The sequence below is a fragment of the Sesamum indicum genome, linkage group LG6, assembly GCF_026168435.1.
Source record: "Sesamum indicum cultivar Baizhima isolate 11 linkage group LG6, ASM2616843v1, whole genome shotgun sequence".
NCBI classification, from domain to species: Eukaryota; Viridiplantae; Streptophyta; class Magnoliopsida; order Lamiales; family Pedaliaceae; genus Sesamum; species Sesamum indicum.
Window position 1 is genome coordinate 14,858,790 of NC_142662.1, and position 19,283 is coordinate 14,878,072.

At 36.5% G+C, this 19,283-nt stretch overlaps 1 protein-coding gene across 7 annotated transcripts; it reads left to right on the plus strand.

Annotated features, from left to right (window-relative positions):
• The first annotated feature begins 11,352 nt into the window (after positions 1-11,352).
• On the plus strand, positions 11,353-19,278 carry RCD1 (WWE protein-protein interaction domain protein family). 7 transcript variants are annotated; one of them, XM_088881705.1, is made up of 8 exons: positions 11,353-11,517; positions 11,593-11,740; positions 14,899-16,115; positions 16,550-16,791; positions 17,356-17,429; positions 18,206-18,340; positions 18,427-18,522; positions 18,987-19,278. In XM_088881705.1, the coding sequence occupies exons 3-8, from the start codon at positions 15,025-15,027 to the stop codon at positions 19,029-19,031; spliced, it is 1,683 nt and encodes a 560-aa protein (XP_088737831.1). In that variant the 5' UTR covers positions 11,353-11,517; positions 11,593-11,740; positions 14,899-15,024; the 3' UTR covers positions 19,032-19,278. The 7 variants fall into 7 exon arrangements, with proteins under 7 accessions (XP_088737831.1, XP_011069697.1, XP_011069696.1 ...); XM_011071395.3 differs by lacking the exon at positions 11,593-11,740 and adding an exon at positions 12,192-12,314; XM_011071394.3 differs by lacking the exon at positions 11,593-11,740 and adding an exon at positions 12,192-12,301.
• The last annotated feature ends 5 nt before the right edge of the window (positions 19,279-19,283 follow it).

Consider the following 19,283-nt stretch of genomic DNA (forward strand, 5'->3'; position numbering starts at 1 on the left):
TTTCATTTGATTTTAGTTTTTGTAATTTTGTTCAAAGTTTCTACTAAGCGTACCCATGCTTAATGAAGCATCCAAATCTGTTTGGATGGCTAATTGGACAGATTTGAAATTTTCACTAAGCGTGCCCACGCTTAGTCGATCTTTCAAAACTGTTTTAACTTATTTCATCAAAATAGATTGGAGTTTCCACTAAGCATGCCCATGCTTAGTCGCACTTCGTACTCTGTTATTCACTTCATTTACCTTCAAGTATTATTATTATTATTATTATTATTTTATATTTACGATTTAAAAAAAAGAAGAGAAAATTCAAAAAATCAAAAGAAAGAAGGAAATCAGTCAAATCTTTCCATCACACTTCAAAATCTTTGACCGATTGTTTTATTTATCTCTCTCAGCTCACCCACATCAACTTCAAATCTGCCAAGAACTCTCCATCTCTGTCAACAAAGCCATCTCACCGAAAAAAACTCTTTGCCGCCGTTTGTCGTCGTCGCTCACGAAGTTCTGCTGCTGTTTTGCTGTCGAAGAGAACCCAATTTCATCGTCGCCCAATCCCGCCCTCGACGTTTGCCTCCCGCTGTCGAAACACCCATTCACCACAACAAGAAGCCGTTGTTCACCGACATCATTACCGTTCGTGTCTCACCGTCGCATCGTCATTCGTCGTCGCTGTTCGCAAAGCTACTCGCCGTCTCACCTCCGACACCGAAAATCGACAACTCAAGTTGCCGTCTTCTATCTCAGTTCAGTCACCGTTCGCCATTTACCTTTCGCCGCCGCTCCGACGAAGGAAACCCAGATCCGCCGTTCCCGTTCTTTCTCTTTTCTGATAGTCACACAACCACTCGATTTCTCCCTCTCCGCCGCTAATCCGCTGCTATTTCTTATCTCCTTCATGACGCCGCAGAAACCCATCTCAACCGTTGCTCGACATGCACATCCGAGACCATCAGTGCACGGTTTTATCTATCTCTTTTATCTCATTCTTCTTCTATTATATCTTATCTTCTTCTATTTTTCTTCAGTTGATCAAAGATGAGTAGCCGAAAAAGAATCCGTGAAGAAGGAATCTCTTCCAGATCGGGACCCCGTGGCCGTAGCACGCGCTGTGCAAACACACTTCCGTCATATCTGAAGCTCTTAGCAGAATCCTCAGATTCACAACTCGTACGGAGAAGGATCGCTACGCACTACTTAGCAATCATACTATTCTACCATGCAAAATATTGAACACTGACACTCTACGTACTTTGCATGCTGTTATTAGTAGTGCCTTACAGATTGATAATATTGGTTGGAAATGTTTCTTTGATTGTACCGAACATGCATATGTTGAACCCACGAGAGAATTTTACACCACCTATAAATTCACCACTCCATCATCACTCACATTAGACACGCCAGGAGTAATCAAATTTCGTTTGATGGGGCGTCACTTTTCCATGACTTTGGCTAAGTTCAATATTGCATTGGGTTTCACTACCACTGAAAATGCACGCACTCACGAATACGTTAATTCTTTATGTGATTATCGTGAAGATTTTAATCCTATCAACGAATGCCGTAAACTGTCTACTGATCCCCTTGTCTATCACCCTAGTAGATCGAAAAGGCATTACTTGAAAAGCCCCGTGCTCAAGCTTGTTCTTCGTTTCCTAGCTTTCAATTTTTCCGGTTGTAGAGATACGTCTGGAATTTGTTCTAAAGTTGAATTGTTTTTCTTGTAGTGTATGTTACATGGAATCAAAGTAAATCTTGGATTTTGGTTGGCTACGCAATTTCAATCCTCCATTAACCGAAATCGTGCTTTAATTCTTGGTTCATACATTACTTTGATTGCGATCAATCTTGGTGTTTTTTGCCCTTCGTTCCATAACCTTCACATCGCTTGTGAATCGGAACCATTGGACATGGCCAACTTAACACGAATGGGCCTTGTCACTAGAAATGGTAGTCTTTTTGAGTTTGTGGATGCAGGACGGTCGCCCATCGGAGATACGCCCTCCACTTCAAGACTACTTCACAACAATGCACCAAACGAGGACGTAAACACCGAGAATGAAGAGAGCGATGATGGAGACGATGCGGATGAGAATGAAGGAAGTGATGAGGATGAGGATGAGGATGAAGAAAATGATGAGGAAGGCGAAGCCAACAAAGAAGCAACGGAGCAAGGAGAGGATATGAGCACAGCTAGACCACAACCGCCGCCACCGAATCCACAACAAACAACATTGGACGACATAGCTCGAAAAATCGCTCGCATAGAAGCCAATTTGATGGGCTTATTTGAACACTTCGGGCTGACACCAAGGCAACCACCCACACCATGACCTTTTCGCGACATGCACTCAGGAACGCTTCCTTAAACTCTCTCCTTTTAATTTTTCCTTGAAATGCATGTCATAGTCCACATTGAGGGCAATGTGGATTTTAAGTGTGGGGGTATTATTGTTGAGCATGCTTCTTGAATTGGGTGTTGTTGGTTGCATGTTGAAAATGGTTGTTGCTCTTGGTGATTGTTGAAACTGCTTGAAAAGATATTTTTTGTGCTTGATTTTCTTGATTAGCTTGATCAAAACTTTTGAAGATTGAGTCTTGTGGAAATTTTTTTGCTTGGTTTTGAAAAATTTTGGCATGATAAATTCCTTTCAATTTTTGGACTAATCTTGGCTTGATGATGTTATGTGCAAAAAGAATACATGTTATATGTTTGAGGATAATTCACTAGTTGAAAGCTTGTTTTTACCAAAATGACTTGAGTTAAAATCTTCTGATGTAGGATTAGTGGACTAAAACATATCTCGTGAGATTTTGAGCTTGATATGTCTATAAAAAAATCTTCATTCTTTCTTAAGAGAATAACGCTTCTATGGCTTTGTCTTCCTAGAACTTGCCTTGAACCACATCGAGGCCACACAAATGTGCATTTATCTGGATATGATAAAGGCATTAGAAACCACTTTTGGCCTTCTTTAACCACCCAACACATTTTAACTTTAGAGAATCCCTTTGAGCCTTTTGACCTATTTTGTTGAGTAACCCGTCATATACGAACCTATCCCGTCATTTGTTTAAAACCTTGATTTTGATCCCTCCAAGAACTATTAGAGCATCAAGGGAAATGGGTTTATGTTCAAAAGAACAAGTTCTCAAAATGGGGGATTTTCAAAACCTTTGTGATTTACATGCTTAAAAGATGTATCTCAAAATGAGTGTAGGGGTTCCAAATTGTGGTCCTCTTTACTTTGTGGAAGCCGACATCAATTTTCTTGTTCTATGCCTATCACAAAAAAAATGGAAAGGATAAAAAGAAAAGAAAAAAAAAAGAAAAGCAATTTTCTTGCCACCAAAAAAAAAAGAGAAGAAAAAAAAAAGTATGAACTCTCCAAAAGAAAGAAGAAAGGCATAGTTCAAGATATTGTCGAAAAAAAATCTTGAAGGTAGATGAGTAAACTTTGAGAGCTTCGCATTATTGTTCACTCAAATTTTTGGTGCTCTAATTAGTTTCTTGGAATTTAACCTCATTGTCCTTTTATCCTACCCCAAAGTAAAGCTCCATTACAACCAAAATTAAAGACCTATTGATCCATATATGTGCATATTTCAAAAGTGTTGGAGATGTAGTGTATAGGCAAGCCTATGGTGAAGCATTGTCGTAGTAAGTGTCGAGAGATACACTTGAGCTATATATACACTTGAGAGAATGGAAAGCGGAGAGAAAATAGTCCACTAGTTTTATGTGATTGATTTTGATAATGGCTATCATGTGGAAACTTGTTTGATACATGTTGAATTATCTCCTTCATAAAGTATGTCATTTACTTTGTACATGATTATAAATTGCCTTGAGTAGTTCAAAATTTGGAAGGAATTTTTGAATGAATCTTGATTTTGCTTGAGGACAAGCAAATAGCAAAGTGTGGGGGTATTTTATAACTCTACAATTGTCATGATTTTATAGCGATTTAATCTTCCTTTTTAAGCCAAAACATCCCTAATTATGTGATTTTATTGAATATTCAGCAAAAAAGGAAGATATGAGGCAAAGATGGCAAAAATCAAGCTAAAATCAAAATTGAAGGCATCAAAAAAGGAAAAAGGAGATTACATGAAAATTTCTGCAAAACTGACTAAGCGTGCCCATGCTTAGTGGAGTGGTCGACTCGGGCAAGGAGGAAAACGAGTAATTTCCGCAAAAGATAAAGGAATGAAGTGTTTAGGTTTAGAAAGGATTTTTTAAAACTTATCTCTTGTGATTTATTTACCTTTTTAGAGTTAATCACGTATTTATTCTCCCCCCTACGTCTAGATTCGTAGGAGACTTTTATTATAAATAGGGAGAGTCTCTTCATTTGAAGGGAGTCAGTTATTGATTGGAACTCTATAGAATTCTTTGTTCATTCTTTCTCTTTATTTTTATTTTGTAACCGGAATTAATGAAATTCCACTTTTTAGTGTGTTCTTCCATTAACATGTCCGGCTAAATTTCTTATTTTCTGGTTAAGGTATGGTGATTGCTTGATTTGCATTATGTTGTGAGATCTAATCCGCTCTTTTTATACTTGTTAAATGAATATTCATGTTATTCTCTGTGCTTTTATTACAAACATCTGATTTATGAATGATTCGGTCGGTTGTTCATTATCAAGAAGGTTTGCTTTGCTAATTGAACTTTATAAATCTGTGTAATTGTTTATTTAGTTTAATGCTTAGAAGCAACGTAGCATGATTAATTATGTCATAGTAATTAGTTGTGTTATGGGGAATGCATAATCTAGTTTAAACGAATTGTCCTTGTAGGAGTTTGTTAATTAGAATCAGGCCTTTCTAATTCTTAATACTGTTAATAGATTAAATCTTGTGGAAGTTCCCAGGGTTGTCTGTTAATTAGGGATCTAGTCAACGGTCGTACCTTGGCTGACGAAAAGGTAAGGAAATGTGAGGTTGTTAGGTCGTACCAACAACCATAACTGATTTATTTATTTATACATGTGTTATTCTTGCATCAATGATCAACTCACAAGAATCAAGCATGATCCTAGCCTTAACTGGAAAATCTCTCTCTCGTATCTTCATTAGGTAATTTTAATTGTTTATTTAGTTTTCGATTACTTGTTTTTATCATCAATCTTCCCCCATTATTCTCTTTTTCTGAAAGAAATCAACGTAAAACCAATCTCTGTGGATCGAAGTGTAGTAGGAATTATTTTTGGTGATCTCGACACCCACCATGATTGCAGGGGTTGCATGAAGAGAGAGCACGAATATGACTTTGGGGTTAAATTTTCTTGAAGATTATAAACCATGGGAAAGAAAAGGTAACAGAATGAAATTCAGTCTGGATGGTGTTACCATAAAAATTGAATGATCAGTCCCTTCTCTATATGCATATCTATTAGTATGTTGTATGATTAATATAAGACATAACATTTTGTAGCTATATTGATTCAGAATTAGGGATTTTCACAACAAAGCCAAGAGTTTTCCTATGGAAGCTATGAAAACCTTATCCGTTATTGCAGGTATTTTTCATAGAAAATCCTAATACTCAACAAGGGTATAAGAGAGGCCAAAATCATGATTGCACCAACATTTGGGACACCTTAGTACAGGGTGAAAACGCCTCCTATATACTTTAATGATACAGGTGCTGATATCTTGCTAGGTAATAATTTCATTCAAACATTTGCAAGATATATGCAGGATAATCAAAGAAATATGTTAATCTTTACTACTAACTGTGGTAGTGTCATACAGGTTTTGCATAGAGAAAAGGTATTTAAAAGGATAATGCCTATAAATTTGCGCAGCAAGTGTGGTGATTTGGATGCTTAAGAAAATGTAGCTTAAGAAAAAATTGGGTAAAGTTTTTCTATCGTTCAAGTAATAGAGACTCATTGATAGCGATAGCTTCTACGAGGAAACTGAGGAAGAGATTAAGAACCTAAAGAAAACATTGCAGGAGATAAAGTCGCTAGATACTAGTGAAGAAAGCAAGCTCTCTCTTGAGAACGTCAATAGATTTATCCAAAGGAACTTCAGTGAAAACCCTCTACCATGGTAGGATAGGAACAAAATTGAAGCTACTCTAAAGGTCAAGGAGGAATGCAAATATGAGTATGTTCAATACAAGCCTATTCAGATTAACATAGAGGATAACAAGGATATGCAGATGATTACTAAAGAGCATACTGGTTTTCTAGTAAGAAACCATGGTAAGATAAAAAGGCTAAACCCAGGTTGGTAATTAACTATCAAGGCATTAATAAAATATTAGAATTTGATGGTTATTATATTCCGAGTAGAGAGCACTTGATTGAATGCATTAAAGGTGCAAAAGTGTTTTCCAAATCTGATTGCAAATCTGGGTTTTATCAGATTAAGATGGAGAGTGAATCAAAGAAATTTACGGTATTCTCCACACCATAAGGACAATATATCCGGATTGTGCTTCCAATAGGTTTAGCTAATGCACCCCAGATATTCTAAAGGAAAATGGATAATCTTTTGAAAGATTATTTTGATTTCATATTCGTCTACATTAACGACATATTGATTACATCTAAAAATATGAAAGATCATATTAACCATCTTGAGATATTTTTCAATGTACGCCATAGAGAAGGTTTAGTGTTTTTTTAGAAGAAAGCTACTATAGATGTCAATAAAATTGAATTTTAGGAATTCTTATTAACGAAACAGGTATTGAGTTACAGGATTACATTATGGAAAAAAATCCGCAATTTTTCAAATGTACTCAAAGATAAAAATCTTTTGTAGAGCTTCTTGAGAGTTGTTAATTTTGCAGATATCTTTATTAAGGATCTTACAAGATACATAAAGGATTTCCGACCACTCTTGAAGGAAAACAGAAAGCTCAAAGTGGAAATGGGAAGAAATCCATACTCAAAGGGTTCGTGAGCTGAAACAGGTTTGTAGTAACCTGTCAAAGCTTGCCATACCATAAGACAAGAACGAATTGATGGTTTATACGGACGTCAATGACTATAGATGAGCAACAGTGCTCACGAAAATGACTATTACAGGGAATAACCTTGTAGAAGTCTGGCACATTAATGAGAAGGAGTTCTTTGCAGTTTGGAAGGTTTTTAAAAAATGACCTTTATTTTAACTTGCTAAAGAATTCACGTTAAAAGTTGATAATACTAAGTTAAGGCTTTCTTAAAGAATAAATTAGAATCTAAAACTGAGAAGGTTCGCATTATCAGATACCCAGTTGAATGCCAATATTATTGTTATAATATTGTCGTTATAAATTCTCATGAGAATGTTCTTGCAAATTTCCTAACTAGAGATGGAGACATTTGAAGCAAACTCCATCATGTTGAGGCCCAAGAACCTCAGAGAAAAACTTGAGGAACTTGACAAGAAGTTCGGACAGCTAGTGATAAATGCCTAAGTTGCTAGACAAATTCAAAAAACTGGTCTAGATACTGTCCAGGCAATAATTAAGGAGTTCCTTATTACCATCCACCTGGCTATGGAACGATTTATGAGAACCAATTTAGAAGGCATCACCCTCGAGGATGATTCACGAGTTGAGGGAGCATGACCCTAAATATACCCTTAGAGTATAGAGCTCTAAACTTATAGCGTCAAATTCAAGTACTGATTGCACAAGCCATCGCTAAACTTTGGTGAAACGGCAACAATTGAATCACAAGAAGTGCAAACTCTTGATGAATCAAGTCAGCTCAACACTTCTGGGGTAAAAAGAGGGAGAGATTAGCCTTAGGCCGATGATAGACACCTCAAGGGCCAGTACTAATGAGTTAATATCTTCATCCTCTTTTGCTTGGAAGGTATACTAGCGAATATGGGAAAAATTAATTTCTCGTAAAGGAGTAAATTCAAGCAAAACCATAATTGAAATATCAAGAAAATACAACAGAGTTTGGATGTTAGAAGGTTCCAAACCAGAAGATGTTCGAGAATGGTATAATTTTGGAGCCCTGAGTTCAGTTTATACTATGTTACCAAGTTTTTCAAAAATTTCAAAGCTTCCGAAATGGATTAGTGGGGCGTTTATGACTCTTGGCAAAACAACCCCCCACTTGAAAAGAGGAGATCTTATGAAGTTAAAATTCATATCAGCAGCTCCAAAAACAGTATGAAAGAGGTCTCATCCAGCTTTCCATTTCATCAAGCTGCAAAGATCAGACATGGTAGCTTTTAACAAAATTAAAGCTGCCTCAGAAGAAACTCCCCTAGTATCAACTATTAGTGAAGATGATGTCTCCACTAGAAGAGTTTGGGATTATGGGTTTGTCTTACTGAGATGGACAAAGTCAAGTATCCAATCCAAATTTTTTCAAACAAAGTGAATGGATCATTCATGTTAAACTCCATGACAGGAAAAAGTACTGAGATCGCAGAAAGTTTATTTGAAAAAAAGGATGCTGATTTGGGAAAATAAGCAACAAGGATGAAAACGTGCAATATGATGCATATTGGGCAATGGCATAACTATGTACGCCCTTGCTGCGAGAAACAAGAAAGACCCTTGTTCGGGACAAAAATTCAGGTCACCCAAAAGAAACTCGAACCAAATCAGGGCAAGGGTAAAAAGAAGAATTTCACAAAATGAAGCAAAAGTTGAAGAATGTAAAAATTCAAGAATAAAACTGTAGGTAGAAAACAACAAAGGCCAACAGTTAAAAATGCAGGTAGAAAACAACAAAGGCCAACAGTTAAAAATGCAGGAGAACCAACTAGCAATCACATGGCCGACAAGCCATCATGACCACCAACTGGAAAGAATGCAGAAATGACAAACACAATCACGTCATCCAAAAAAGACAAAATGATGATGAACACAGTGACATCATCAGAAAACAAGTTTGAAGCTCGGGTTTGAAGTCCCCAGACACTTATAAATAAGGAAGCAATAAAGCAGATAGGGATCATCAGAAAATTTCTCCAACTCTTCAAAGCATGATAGTGTAAGCTTTCAAGTCTTTGTAGTTTTAATTATCAATTTTATGGGGGTTTCCACAACGAGTCAAGTCCTCTATCATATGAAAAGTAAATAGTTGTCTCCTCCAATGGAGGAAATAATATCTATCTAATATTTCATATATTTTTTCAATAAGAGTAAGGCTTCTGTTCAATTTGTTGTCCAATATTCTATTAAGTTCCTATATTGGAGTGTCTTCTAGTCCTAAGGTAGGAAATGAAATAGGACTGCGCTATTTGTTGCTGAATGAGCCAAGTACCTGCGAACCATATGTTGTAGTAGTGGGTTGGAGAAAGTCCGTAAAACCCAGGATTTGGAATAATTGGGAACAAGGCGGTCGAAAAAAGGTATAAATTTATGAAGGCTTAATTTATGTTGGAAGTATGTTGGGCCTATCTTAGAACATGTAGTGGACTATGGTTTATTTTCACTAGAAGGAAAGAATGGTCATAAAATGGGTTGAAGGACCAAAATTGCAAAATTTGAAAGATATAGGACCAAAATTACCACCTCGAAAGATAGAGGACCAAAATTGCCAACCCTTTATAGATTCAGGATGAAAGTTGCAATATTGCCTTACTATTTTTTTCCCTTATTGAGCTTCCTTTCCCTCTTTTTGAGCTTCTTGTTTCTTGTTTTCTAACGCTTGCTGCTATTTTGCTTTCTGTGAACAGGTTGAGCGATGATTGGTAGTAGTCAGGTGGTGTTCCTTGCCCCTCAATTTTCCTGGGAAAGATGGATCAGGACATTCATTGAATAGGAAAGGCATTTAATTTGTCTAAGGATGAGGAGAATGGAATCATCGTTCCTATGGGGGTCTGGCATGGTGAAACTGAGCATCAAGGCTTCTTTCTAATGGGTCAACTCCTCAACTCTAAACCATCCACACTTATTCAATGCAGTTAGTGCTACAGGCAGTTTTCAACCTGATGCGGGGTACGGTTTTTAATGCTCATATATGATTGCAATCGGGTATTGGAATAGACTCCATGTGCGTACTGGAAATGCTTATTGATCTTAGCTAGGGTTGAGGAAAATCAAAGTCCAGGAAATATAGACTTAAATTGGTGTGGGTTTCATGTTCTAGTTCAAGGGCTGCCATTGGGGAAGATGACATGAGAGATGATAGTGTTTACCTGGATCTTGATACGAGTGATAATTGGAGTTTGTGGGGGCTCCTCGCTGCATATTCGTGTCTCTCTTAACGTACGCCCACCTCTCCGTCGTTTGCTGAAAATCCGAGTTATGGTTGGGAACGAGCGTGTGATCTACATACATCTATACTATTATAAAATAAGGTCATGTTGTCGTACCAACTTTTAAATGTAAGATTCATCTTTTAATTTATTACATCCATTCAATAAAACTTGATCATAATAGTAATTACAATATTTTTTAATGAATTTACGAAAAGATTCCTCAAACTTGCACAAACATCAAATTTTGGCACATTATATATTTTGTAGTTGCTATCTCATGACCGATAACCAACCCAGAAATAAGAAAATTAATTATTTGTGATTTTAAATGTTTTTGGACACACATCAAATATGTCGTGTACTGCTAGTAAAATAAAGGGATAATTACATTTTCATCTTCTGAGGTTTGGTATAATTATACGTAGACCCCATGTAGTTTTAAAAATTACATCTAGCACTTTGAGGTTTGCTTCCATCTAACAAATAAGTCCCCATATTAGTCAAAATTCACTGAATTTGCTAATATTAACAAAAAAAAATTATATAAAAATTGATATTTATCCTTGATTGATTAAAATTGACTTATTGCATTGCAGGTCAAATAAGATTTTTCCGACTAAACTACCCTTACAATAGTGAAGATATATCTCCTCACATACAGTAACACGTGAAGCCGTATACGGGTAATTTGGTCACAGAATATTTATTGATCTACTATAAGTCAATAATAAGTCATCGAGGGTAAAAACAGATTTTTTTCAGATATTGTTTGGTTAATATCATCAAATTTTTTTGAATTTTGGATAACGAAGGGACTTATTGTTGGATGGAAGTAAATTTCAGAGGTGATACATATAATTTTTCAAATTATAAAAAAATTATGTATAGTTACATCAAATCTTATTACAGGGTAATGTAACTATCTCTAAAATAAAACAAAACTGAAACATACTTGCCAACAATATAAAAGAAAGTAAAAAAAAAAAAGAAAAAGAAAAGGAAGGTTAAAACTGGGCTCCTCAAATTCACAACTTACCAGCAAAATTTCATTTTTACTAGAACTTAATGATGGAATAGACAAAAACACCCTTATTTTTACAGAACAACCGGAAGCATATCTGTAATCGGAGGGTCAGACTCGTAAAAGCATATTTGTCTAACAGAAATGAAAGGCGGCGGTTCCGTTTTCGCTACTCCATTATGTTATGCCTGATTCGACTTTTTATTTTTTATTTTATTTTTATCTAGGGTTTGAAAAACCAGAGCAGCAGAGAAGAAGGGGCACGAAAAAAGGAAAAGAAATTAATTCGACGACTTCTCTCTGTGTGTACCTATGTAAGTATCGTTTTTAGCTTCTTAATTTGTTTATATTTCTGTAATTGTTTGTTTGATTTTCATGGTGTTATGCAGCTTGAAACTTTTTGATGGATGTGGACTTTTGTGGATCTGTGGTTCCATGTGACTGCTTGTGGATTTTTTGTTTGAATCGTGAATTTTGTAGCATGAGGAGTGATAATTTTGATCAAAACGGAGGAAACTGATAGCACTTTCGGAGAAGGCATGTGAAAGTCAATCAGTCAAATTCCTGCTAATTTTTATATTTTTGGAGAAAATTATGTGTTTGTTAGTGATACGGGGTAATATTTGTGCTTTTGCTCGATTCTTATCCTATTTATTTGGATTTTTCTTTGAAGTTGGGGGTGATTTTATTGCATTTGTTACTTTAAAGTTTTGGCCTTTTAGTTAGATTTTCTTAACTGGAGTTTTGGTTAATTACTTGGGATTTAGAGGTGCTCGTTTTCACTTTAAAAATACAGGAGCTTTTGCCAAATTTCCTTTACTAGAGTTACGGTTGAGTTGATTAAGATTGGAAATATTCTGCATATGTCCACAATTATATTTAAATTCTGTAGAAATTATTTTGCTTGCGCGAGCAGTCGTACTTTCTTACCTCTCACATCTTTTATTGGGGAGTGGAAATTTGCAATTTAAATAAAGTGTGTTTACAGTGGCTTACGGACAATCATATTTACTTTATGCTATTTATGCGGGGAGGTATGGAACCTTGCAGAGTTGATGACTATCGAGGCCATGTGATTACAGTACCCTGAAAGATCAGGTCTCTGACAGTGGTTAGCTGCCTCTACTATGTTGTTATTGACTATTTTTATTTTTCTTTTGATGGGAGAATGCATGCAGAAAGACAGAAGGGGATAGACGGGTGGAGAGAGAGAGAGAGAGAGAGAGGGGGGGGGGGGGAAGGGAGACGGAGGGTTAAGAGACTGTTTAGCAAGCATGACTTGGTTGAATGCCCGGAGCTCTGAAAAACCAATCCACCTTGTTTGTCATAATTTATAAATCCACCTTGTCATTTACTGTAGGTGCCTCTTGATGCATTGCTGTGGGATTTGAGTTTGGTGTTTGTTTAGTTGTTAGGATTTGCCAAACAAAAAATCTCTGTCGAGAGTTCTGATTGGTGGTAAAATCCAATGAATAGAAGTATAATAGCATTATGTTACAGGCTAATTGAACGAATTAAAAATTAAATCAGCATTCTTTCAAGTGGGTTTTGGTGTGGCATTTACTAGCTTATCATTTTTCTTGGGACCATAGTTCTGATTTAATTTGTGAACAACCACCATGTGACGTGTGGAAGATGGGAGATACAACTGATGATTCCTTGCCTTACATGGGAATTAATGTGAACAATGAAAATGCATTATTCTTTCTTCTGATCCCCATTGGGTCTGTATATAGCCTCTTATGAAGTATGTTCTCCTGCTTATGATTGGAGTAGCAGATAGCAATGAAAAATGATTATGAAATTCTTGGTAATATGTCTATTTATGTTCATCATCTGCTGGCTCATTAATGTTCTCAGGGTGGCGGAGTTAAGCCCATACCATAGGTTATTATATACCAAGAAAAGCTAAAAAGAAGGATATTATTTGCAGTAAATAATGGTGATGAATATTTGGCATGCAGATGAAAATATGCTTACTTGTTGCTTATATTATCATATTCTCTCTTTGTCTTCTATGAAAATTGTGCTTCTGCGTATCTAATCTTTCTTTTTTTGGTGAATATCTAATCTTATATTCCTTCTGTCATCGCTTGAGTTTGTTTTATTCTATGTACACGCATGTTTCATTGTACATCAGAATTTGTATTACTACAAGCCGGCTACTGGGTACATGTAGGGTTGCGGTGGTGAATCTGATGTAAGGACATCGGCGGCGCAGGAGCAGAACTAGGGTTTCAAAGAGCTCTTCTCTCTTTTCTTTCTTTCTTTTTTCCATTTGAAAGGAGAAAAGAAAAAAAAAGGAGAAAAGAACAGAAAAAAGGAATGTTCATTTAAAAGACATTAGCAGAAAAATGTAGGGTTTTCTAAACCTTTTTAACTTACTTTTTTTAAACAAAGTAACAGAACAATATATAAACAAAAATAGAAAAAGAAAGAGAAAATCCCTCATTAGTTGTTTTCAATATATTTTTTTATGGTATAATGATTAATATAATTCTAGTATTTATATTTAATTACTTGTGTCATACTGATGTTAAAAGATATTAATGTATGAATATATAATTTATTTATGAAAATATGCACCGAGCTTTAAAAACCCGTTCTCCGTCATGGCTCCAAGACACCTTTACGCGGCGAGACGCCGTGCGCTTTTAAACAGCTATGGTTGTATCTATTTCCTATTATTTTGGACAAAGATTTTTGCTTTTGAAATTCTTAAGGAATTGAATAAATAACAAGTTATTTGATGAGCTCCCCCTCTTTAGTTATGCTTTATGGTAATATTATATTTCTTCTTTGTTTTTGCACTATAGATTCCTCTCTTTCATGAGGATTTTTACAGACTGTATTACTGTCTGCACCTCCACTAGATTGAAATTACTATTTGGAGAAAAAAGTATATCAAGTTTTACTTACGAACATTTGATAAGCTCTATACTACATGAAATGCCTATTTTTGACGAGAGGAATGAGTGCGGCTGATGGACAATCTGATGTCAGATCAATTTCAACATAAGCTGAATGAGTATTTGCTCGTGTATCTGTTTCTCTCATTTTGGTTTTGTTGGTGCTGTTATCTATATTTATCTTGGAATTTGGTGCCGCTTGCTTTTGCTAGAATGGTTAAGAGTTTGTTTTGCTAGAATGGGTAAGAGTTGGTTTTGCTAGGTTAGTTTCCTATAGCAGGAACGCTTTTGGCGCTATATCTCTGCTCGTTTATGCCTGTCTCCTCCACTTATATTTATTTGTATTCCAAGTCAACAAGATTTCTCTTTCAACATTGCAGGCGGAAGGGGGAACACAAAATATTGGATATATGCTTACCCATGTTGCTGAAATTGTGTTGATTGATTTGCTTGATGCTATAATGTGTGTTTGGTTAATCAAGTTAGTATCATTACATGGCTATGGACTAGAAAATGTGTAGCTAGAATCCTAGAATGTCTTTTCCTCTAATGGAGCACTTCAGTGCCAGGTTTTTCTCCTCAAAATGTGTGAGCGTTAAAGAAAGTCGCCAGTGCATTTTGTCTGCACCGCATCGGAACTGCTTTCTTGAGCTTTGTTCTATGCAATATTGTGGCTTCTGGTTGAATTGATTGTTTTGACTGTGGCAGCTGTTGTTGTTGGATTTATTCTTGTGACATCATGAGAGAGGTTTTTACCTAATCTTTTAGCCGTATTCTTATGTTCAGGCTTTCCCCAGTGGTGCTGATGGCTTTGCTTTTTTGAGGCGAAACCAAGAGTAACCCGTACAAGACTTTTTGTCTTTGAACTTTTGGCTGCCAATTGGTGGATAGGCATTGATCCATTAGGCAGACATGAACACAAAGTTAGAAAAGGTATTGGATAGTGGCCGACATGTTGTCGTTGATCTGAAGAGAAAGCGGTCAGATCGGTGCACCCTCTCTTCAGGGGGTGCCACCCAATTCCTGGTTCCTCTGCAATCCTCTCCCAGTTCGGCCATCTTCAATCTTGCCAAGCGGAGGAAACTGGGCGGATCTGAAAGCAAGCATTGCAGTTGTGCTTTTCCATCAGGGAAACGTATGCTTAAATATTATTCCAACTTCAAGAAAAGTGGGATTGTGCGCCGGTTGATGTATTATTGCAATGACGAATGGAATGATTTCTCCCAGGATATTGTTACTTTTATCAACAAAGACCTTGTGAAGAAGCCTGTCTTAGAGGTGGAGGTTAATGGAAGTAAGATCTTGTTGGATTTCTTGCATATGTTGCAGTTGGACATGGATACTGGTTCGCATCAGCCTATTGCTTGGATTGATGTCTCAGGGAAGTGTTTCTTCCCTGAAATTGTTACTGATGATGAACCTCGTGGTTGTTGCTATCAAGGAGCTGAGTCTCAGGAGTGCAATGATATCAACTTGCATTTGGAGATTGAATTGCATGGATTATATGATGAATCTAGTGGGGAGTCCAATGCTATTGTTGAGCAAGCACGAAGTCATGACAATGCTGCAAAAGATTGTGAGGATGAAATCAACAGTTGCGCTAAAGCATCATCAGATGTGGAAGTTGATGAGAAATATGACGGTAATAAACAGGTGAAGGGGAACATGATACTAGCTGTCGATCATATGCATGACTCTTTGGATTCTGATGCTGTAGAGCAGATGTTCTTTAGAGTTATTAGCTCATCTGTTGCAAAAATTGTTGACATACATCGTTGTACGAGCATTGCAATGAAAACTCGATTGGAGCTTTTTGAAAAACAGGTTGAAATTACTAAAAGGTACCGTGGGGATGCAAATGTCCAATATGCATGGCTTCCTTGTGTGGGAGGAGCAGTTCAAACCATATTAAAGTATGGGGTTGGGTATTATGAGCCATTGAAAATTGAGCGCATGCATGGTATTGGAATGCATCTAATTCCTGCAAATGGCACTCCGATCAGGTTTGGTTTTTCTACTTCTCTTTGCAATAAGATTGGCTTTAATTTTGTTTATGCTCTTCTAGTGTCAAATGATGATTGCATTAATTGTGCGAGGTTTGATACTGTTATTCTCGTGAGTAAATGCAGCTTTGATGTTTTCTTGATGAGGTAGCACGGTTGTTCTTTCTTCATCTCTTACCCTCGTCTAGTGTTTTGTTGGGTAGATCAACAAATCCATTTGGTTTTGTAGTTGCGATTTTTGGTGCACTAGATTTCTACATATTCTGTGTGCTTGATCTCTAAAGGATGTTGCTTAATTGCTTCTGATTGACAGTTCACCATTGGGCTATTTAGCATTCGTAGCTATATTGCAATGTTTCCATCTGGAATTTCGTGCTAGTGATGTATTTTTTATTCTGGATTACAACTTGTTTGGTATCTCTTGTTTCTTTCAGTATCAATTATTTTGATGTTGACGAAAATGACACACGACATTTGGTACTATGTCGTGTTATAATGGGGAACATGGAGCTAGTTCCCTTGGGATCGAGTCAGTTCCATCCTAGTAGCGAGGACTTTGATAGCGGTGTTGACAATCTTCAAAATCCAAAGCGTTATGTTGTATGGAACATGAATATGAATTCTCATATCTACCCGGAGTGTGTTGTTAGTTTCAAGATGACTTCTCATGTTGAAGGTAATAGTTTGCCCTTGCATTTAACATTCTCTTATCATGGTATGTGCTGAAATCTTCTTTTAAGGTAGTTATAGTGAGGTGATAGTTTGCCCTTGCATTTAACATTCTCTTTTTGTGGTATATGTTGAAATCTTCTTTCAGTGGCAGTTATAATGTTTCATATCATAGCACCTTACATCCTTACCTAGGACTATGTTATTTGCTTGCTCTCATGAGTTTTCAGATTCAAATCAATGACGTATTTATTACCAGAAAATTTCACATGTAGTTCTTAAGGAGGATGAAGGTTTTCGATAGATATACTCAAAGAGAAACTGTACTGTCAAGGCAATGTCTCGTAAAAATTGCTAATCTTTTCTGTCACACCTCACGCTCCCTGCCATATGAAGCAACCTTATTTCCAGAAATTGGCTTAACTTCAAATGCAAGTCAGTTGGATTTTTATCTTATTTACACTCAAAGTTCTAGTAATGATTGTGAAGATTTTTATCATTTTACTATTAACTGTTCACTTCTCCATAAAATGTATAGTGCCTTATATCTCATTCTATAATTCTTTATAAGGGACTGTTTTTGGAAAGGAGTGCAAGGTTGATATTCCTGGAACCGGTGCCTGTTATGGAGGACCTCAATCTCAGGTATGGTCTTGTTCGCAAGAGTTGGTAATTTTGTTATGTGGTTAATATATGTGGAGTTCAGACTTTATTTGTGTGTTTTCCCCTCTTTTTCTTCTTGATGTGAGTTTACCTTCTTAATATGTTATGTTTGTGTTTTATTAATCGGACACTTAATATATAGCTGTCTCATGGGAAAGGGGAAAAAAGGTGTTACGAGTCTTATGACTTTGCTTTTGATGTGGTAGTACTCATTTTCCTTTCCATCTGATAAGAGGTTAGAATCTTCGACCGTTGCTCAAAGATAATTCATGGGTTTGCTAGTATTCACTTTTTATGGAGCAAAATATTGCGGTTCATACTTAAGCCCATTATGAAGCAATATGCAGAAAGCTAAAGCTCATAGGAGCAACCCTTCAAAATTTTTATTGTTTAATTGTTGTACTTTTGAATGTATAGCTGAGGAAATTCCTCTTTCCTGAAGACACTATTACCAGATATGGCCAGTTTTTGCTTTGACAAAGTGCAAATTTGCTCAGTCACATATCCTTTTGTGGCATGAGCTACTTACCTTATTATGATTTTAGTGAGTACATGTACATTATAACTTGCTTCTCTTTTAATTCTTCTCAAAGTGTCCTGACACAATGGCTATTGGTACTTTCGAGAACCACTTTAAGCAACCTATAACTTGATCAGCTGTTTATGTTGCATGATTTTGAATTATGAGCTAAATGATGTTTCAGTTCCATTTTCTCAGATGACCCAGTCTCTATACTTAGTGAAGTTATTGTCACCAGGTACTAGGTAAAACTTTTCAAGCAAGGACTCCCAAGAGCCCTTGGATGCCATTTCCTATGCTATTTGCTGCCATTTCAAACAATATCACTTCTCAAAACATGGACCTCGTGAAAACCAACTATGCTCTGTTCAGGGTACTTGTGTTGGACACTTCAATTCTTTTCAACTGTTCTAATTTTGTAGTAAATTTCAACAGCTGTTTTTCCCTGCTGTTTGGCAGAACAAGAAGTTGAGTCGGGATGAATTTGTGAAGAAATTGAGGCTGATTGTTGGTGACAATTTGCTCAAGTCAGCAATAACAAGTCTTCAATGCAAGGTGTGTAAACCTTTATTGTAATTGGCTCAATGAATTGTGCTTTAAAATATGTGAACTATTCTGCTTCTTGCTTTAATCTCTATGTTTGCACTTGCTAGTTTGTCGTCAAATGTGTGTGTTATTCTGCTTCTTCCTTTAATCTCTATGTTTGCAGTTGCTAGTTTGTATTCTTAATGAGGTGCTGGCCTTTTATTCCTTGGCCAATCTTTTCTGCGATCTCATGAATGATCTATCTTTGTACCTTCCGCGGATGCACATAACTGTTCATGTATATGACAGCCTTGTGCCAACCTTGTCATTGTTATTTTCTCAGAGCATCTCGTTCCGGTTCTTGCATATGGATCTAACATTACATCTCGCTCCGAAGTGATCTATACTTTATAGGCTTTCCAACTATTAAAGGGTTTTGTGCTTTCAAGCTTATATCTACTTCTTTTCATATCAGTTAATGTGGCTTTCTGCAGATGTCGTCCTGCTCTGACGTTGACGTTAAAACAGCAAGCACTTGAACAGGCACCTGGTAGTGTTGAGCCCTCATAAAATGTCGGTGATGTGCAAAATGTTATAGTAGTGTATATGGTTGTTGAGATGCTTATGCTCATTGTATGCTCTAAACTCTAAACCGCACAGTGCTCTTTGCTATTTGGCCTTCACCATATAACTGTTGAAATTTGGTTTGTGGCGCCTACTATAATTGCTGGAACTGTTTTCATCTTTATATAAATGGAACTTCATATGCTCGTTGATTTTGTGAAAGGGTA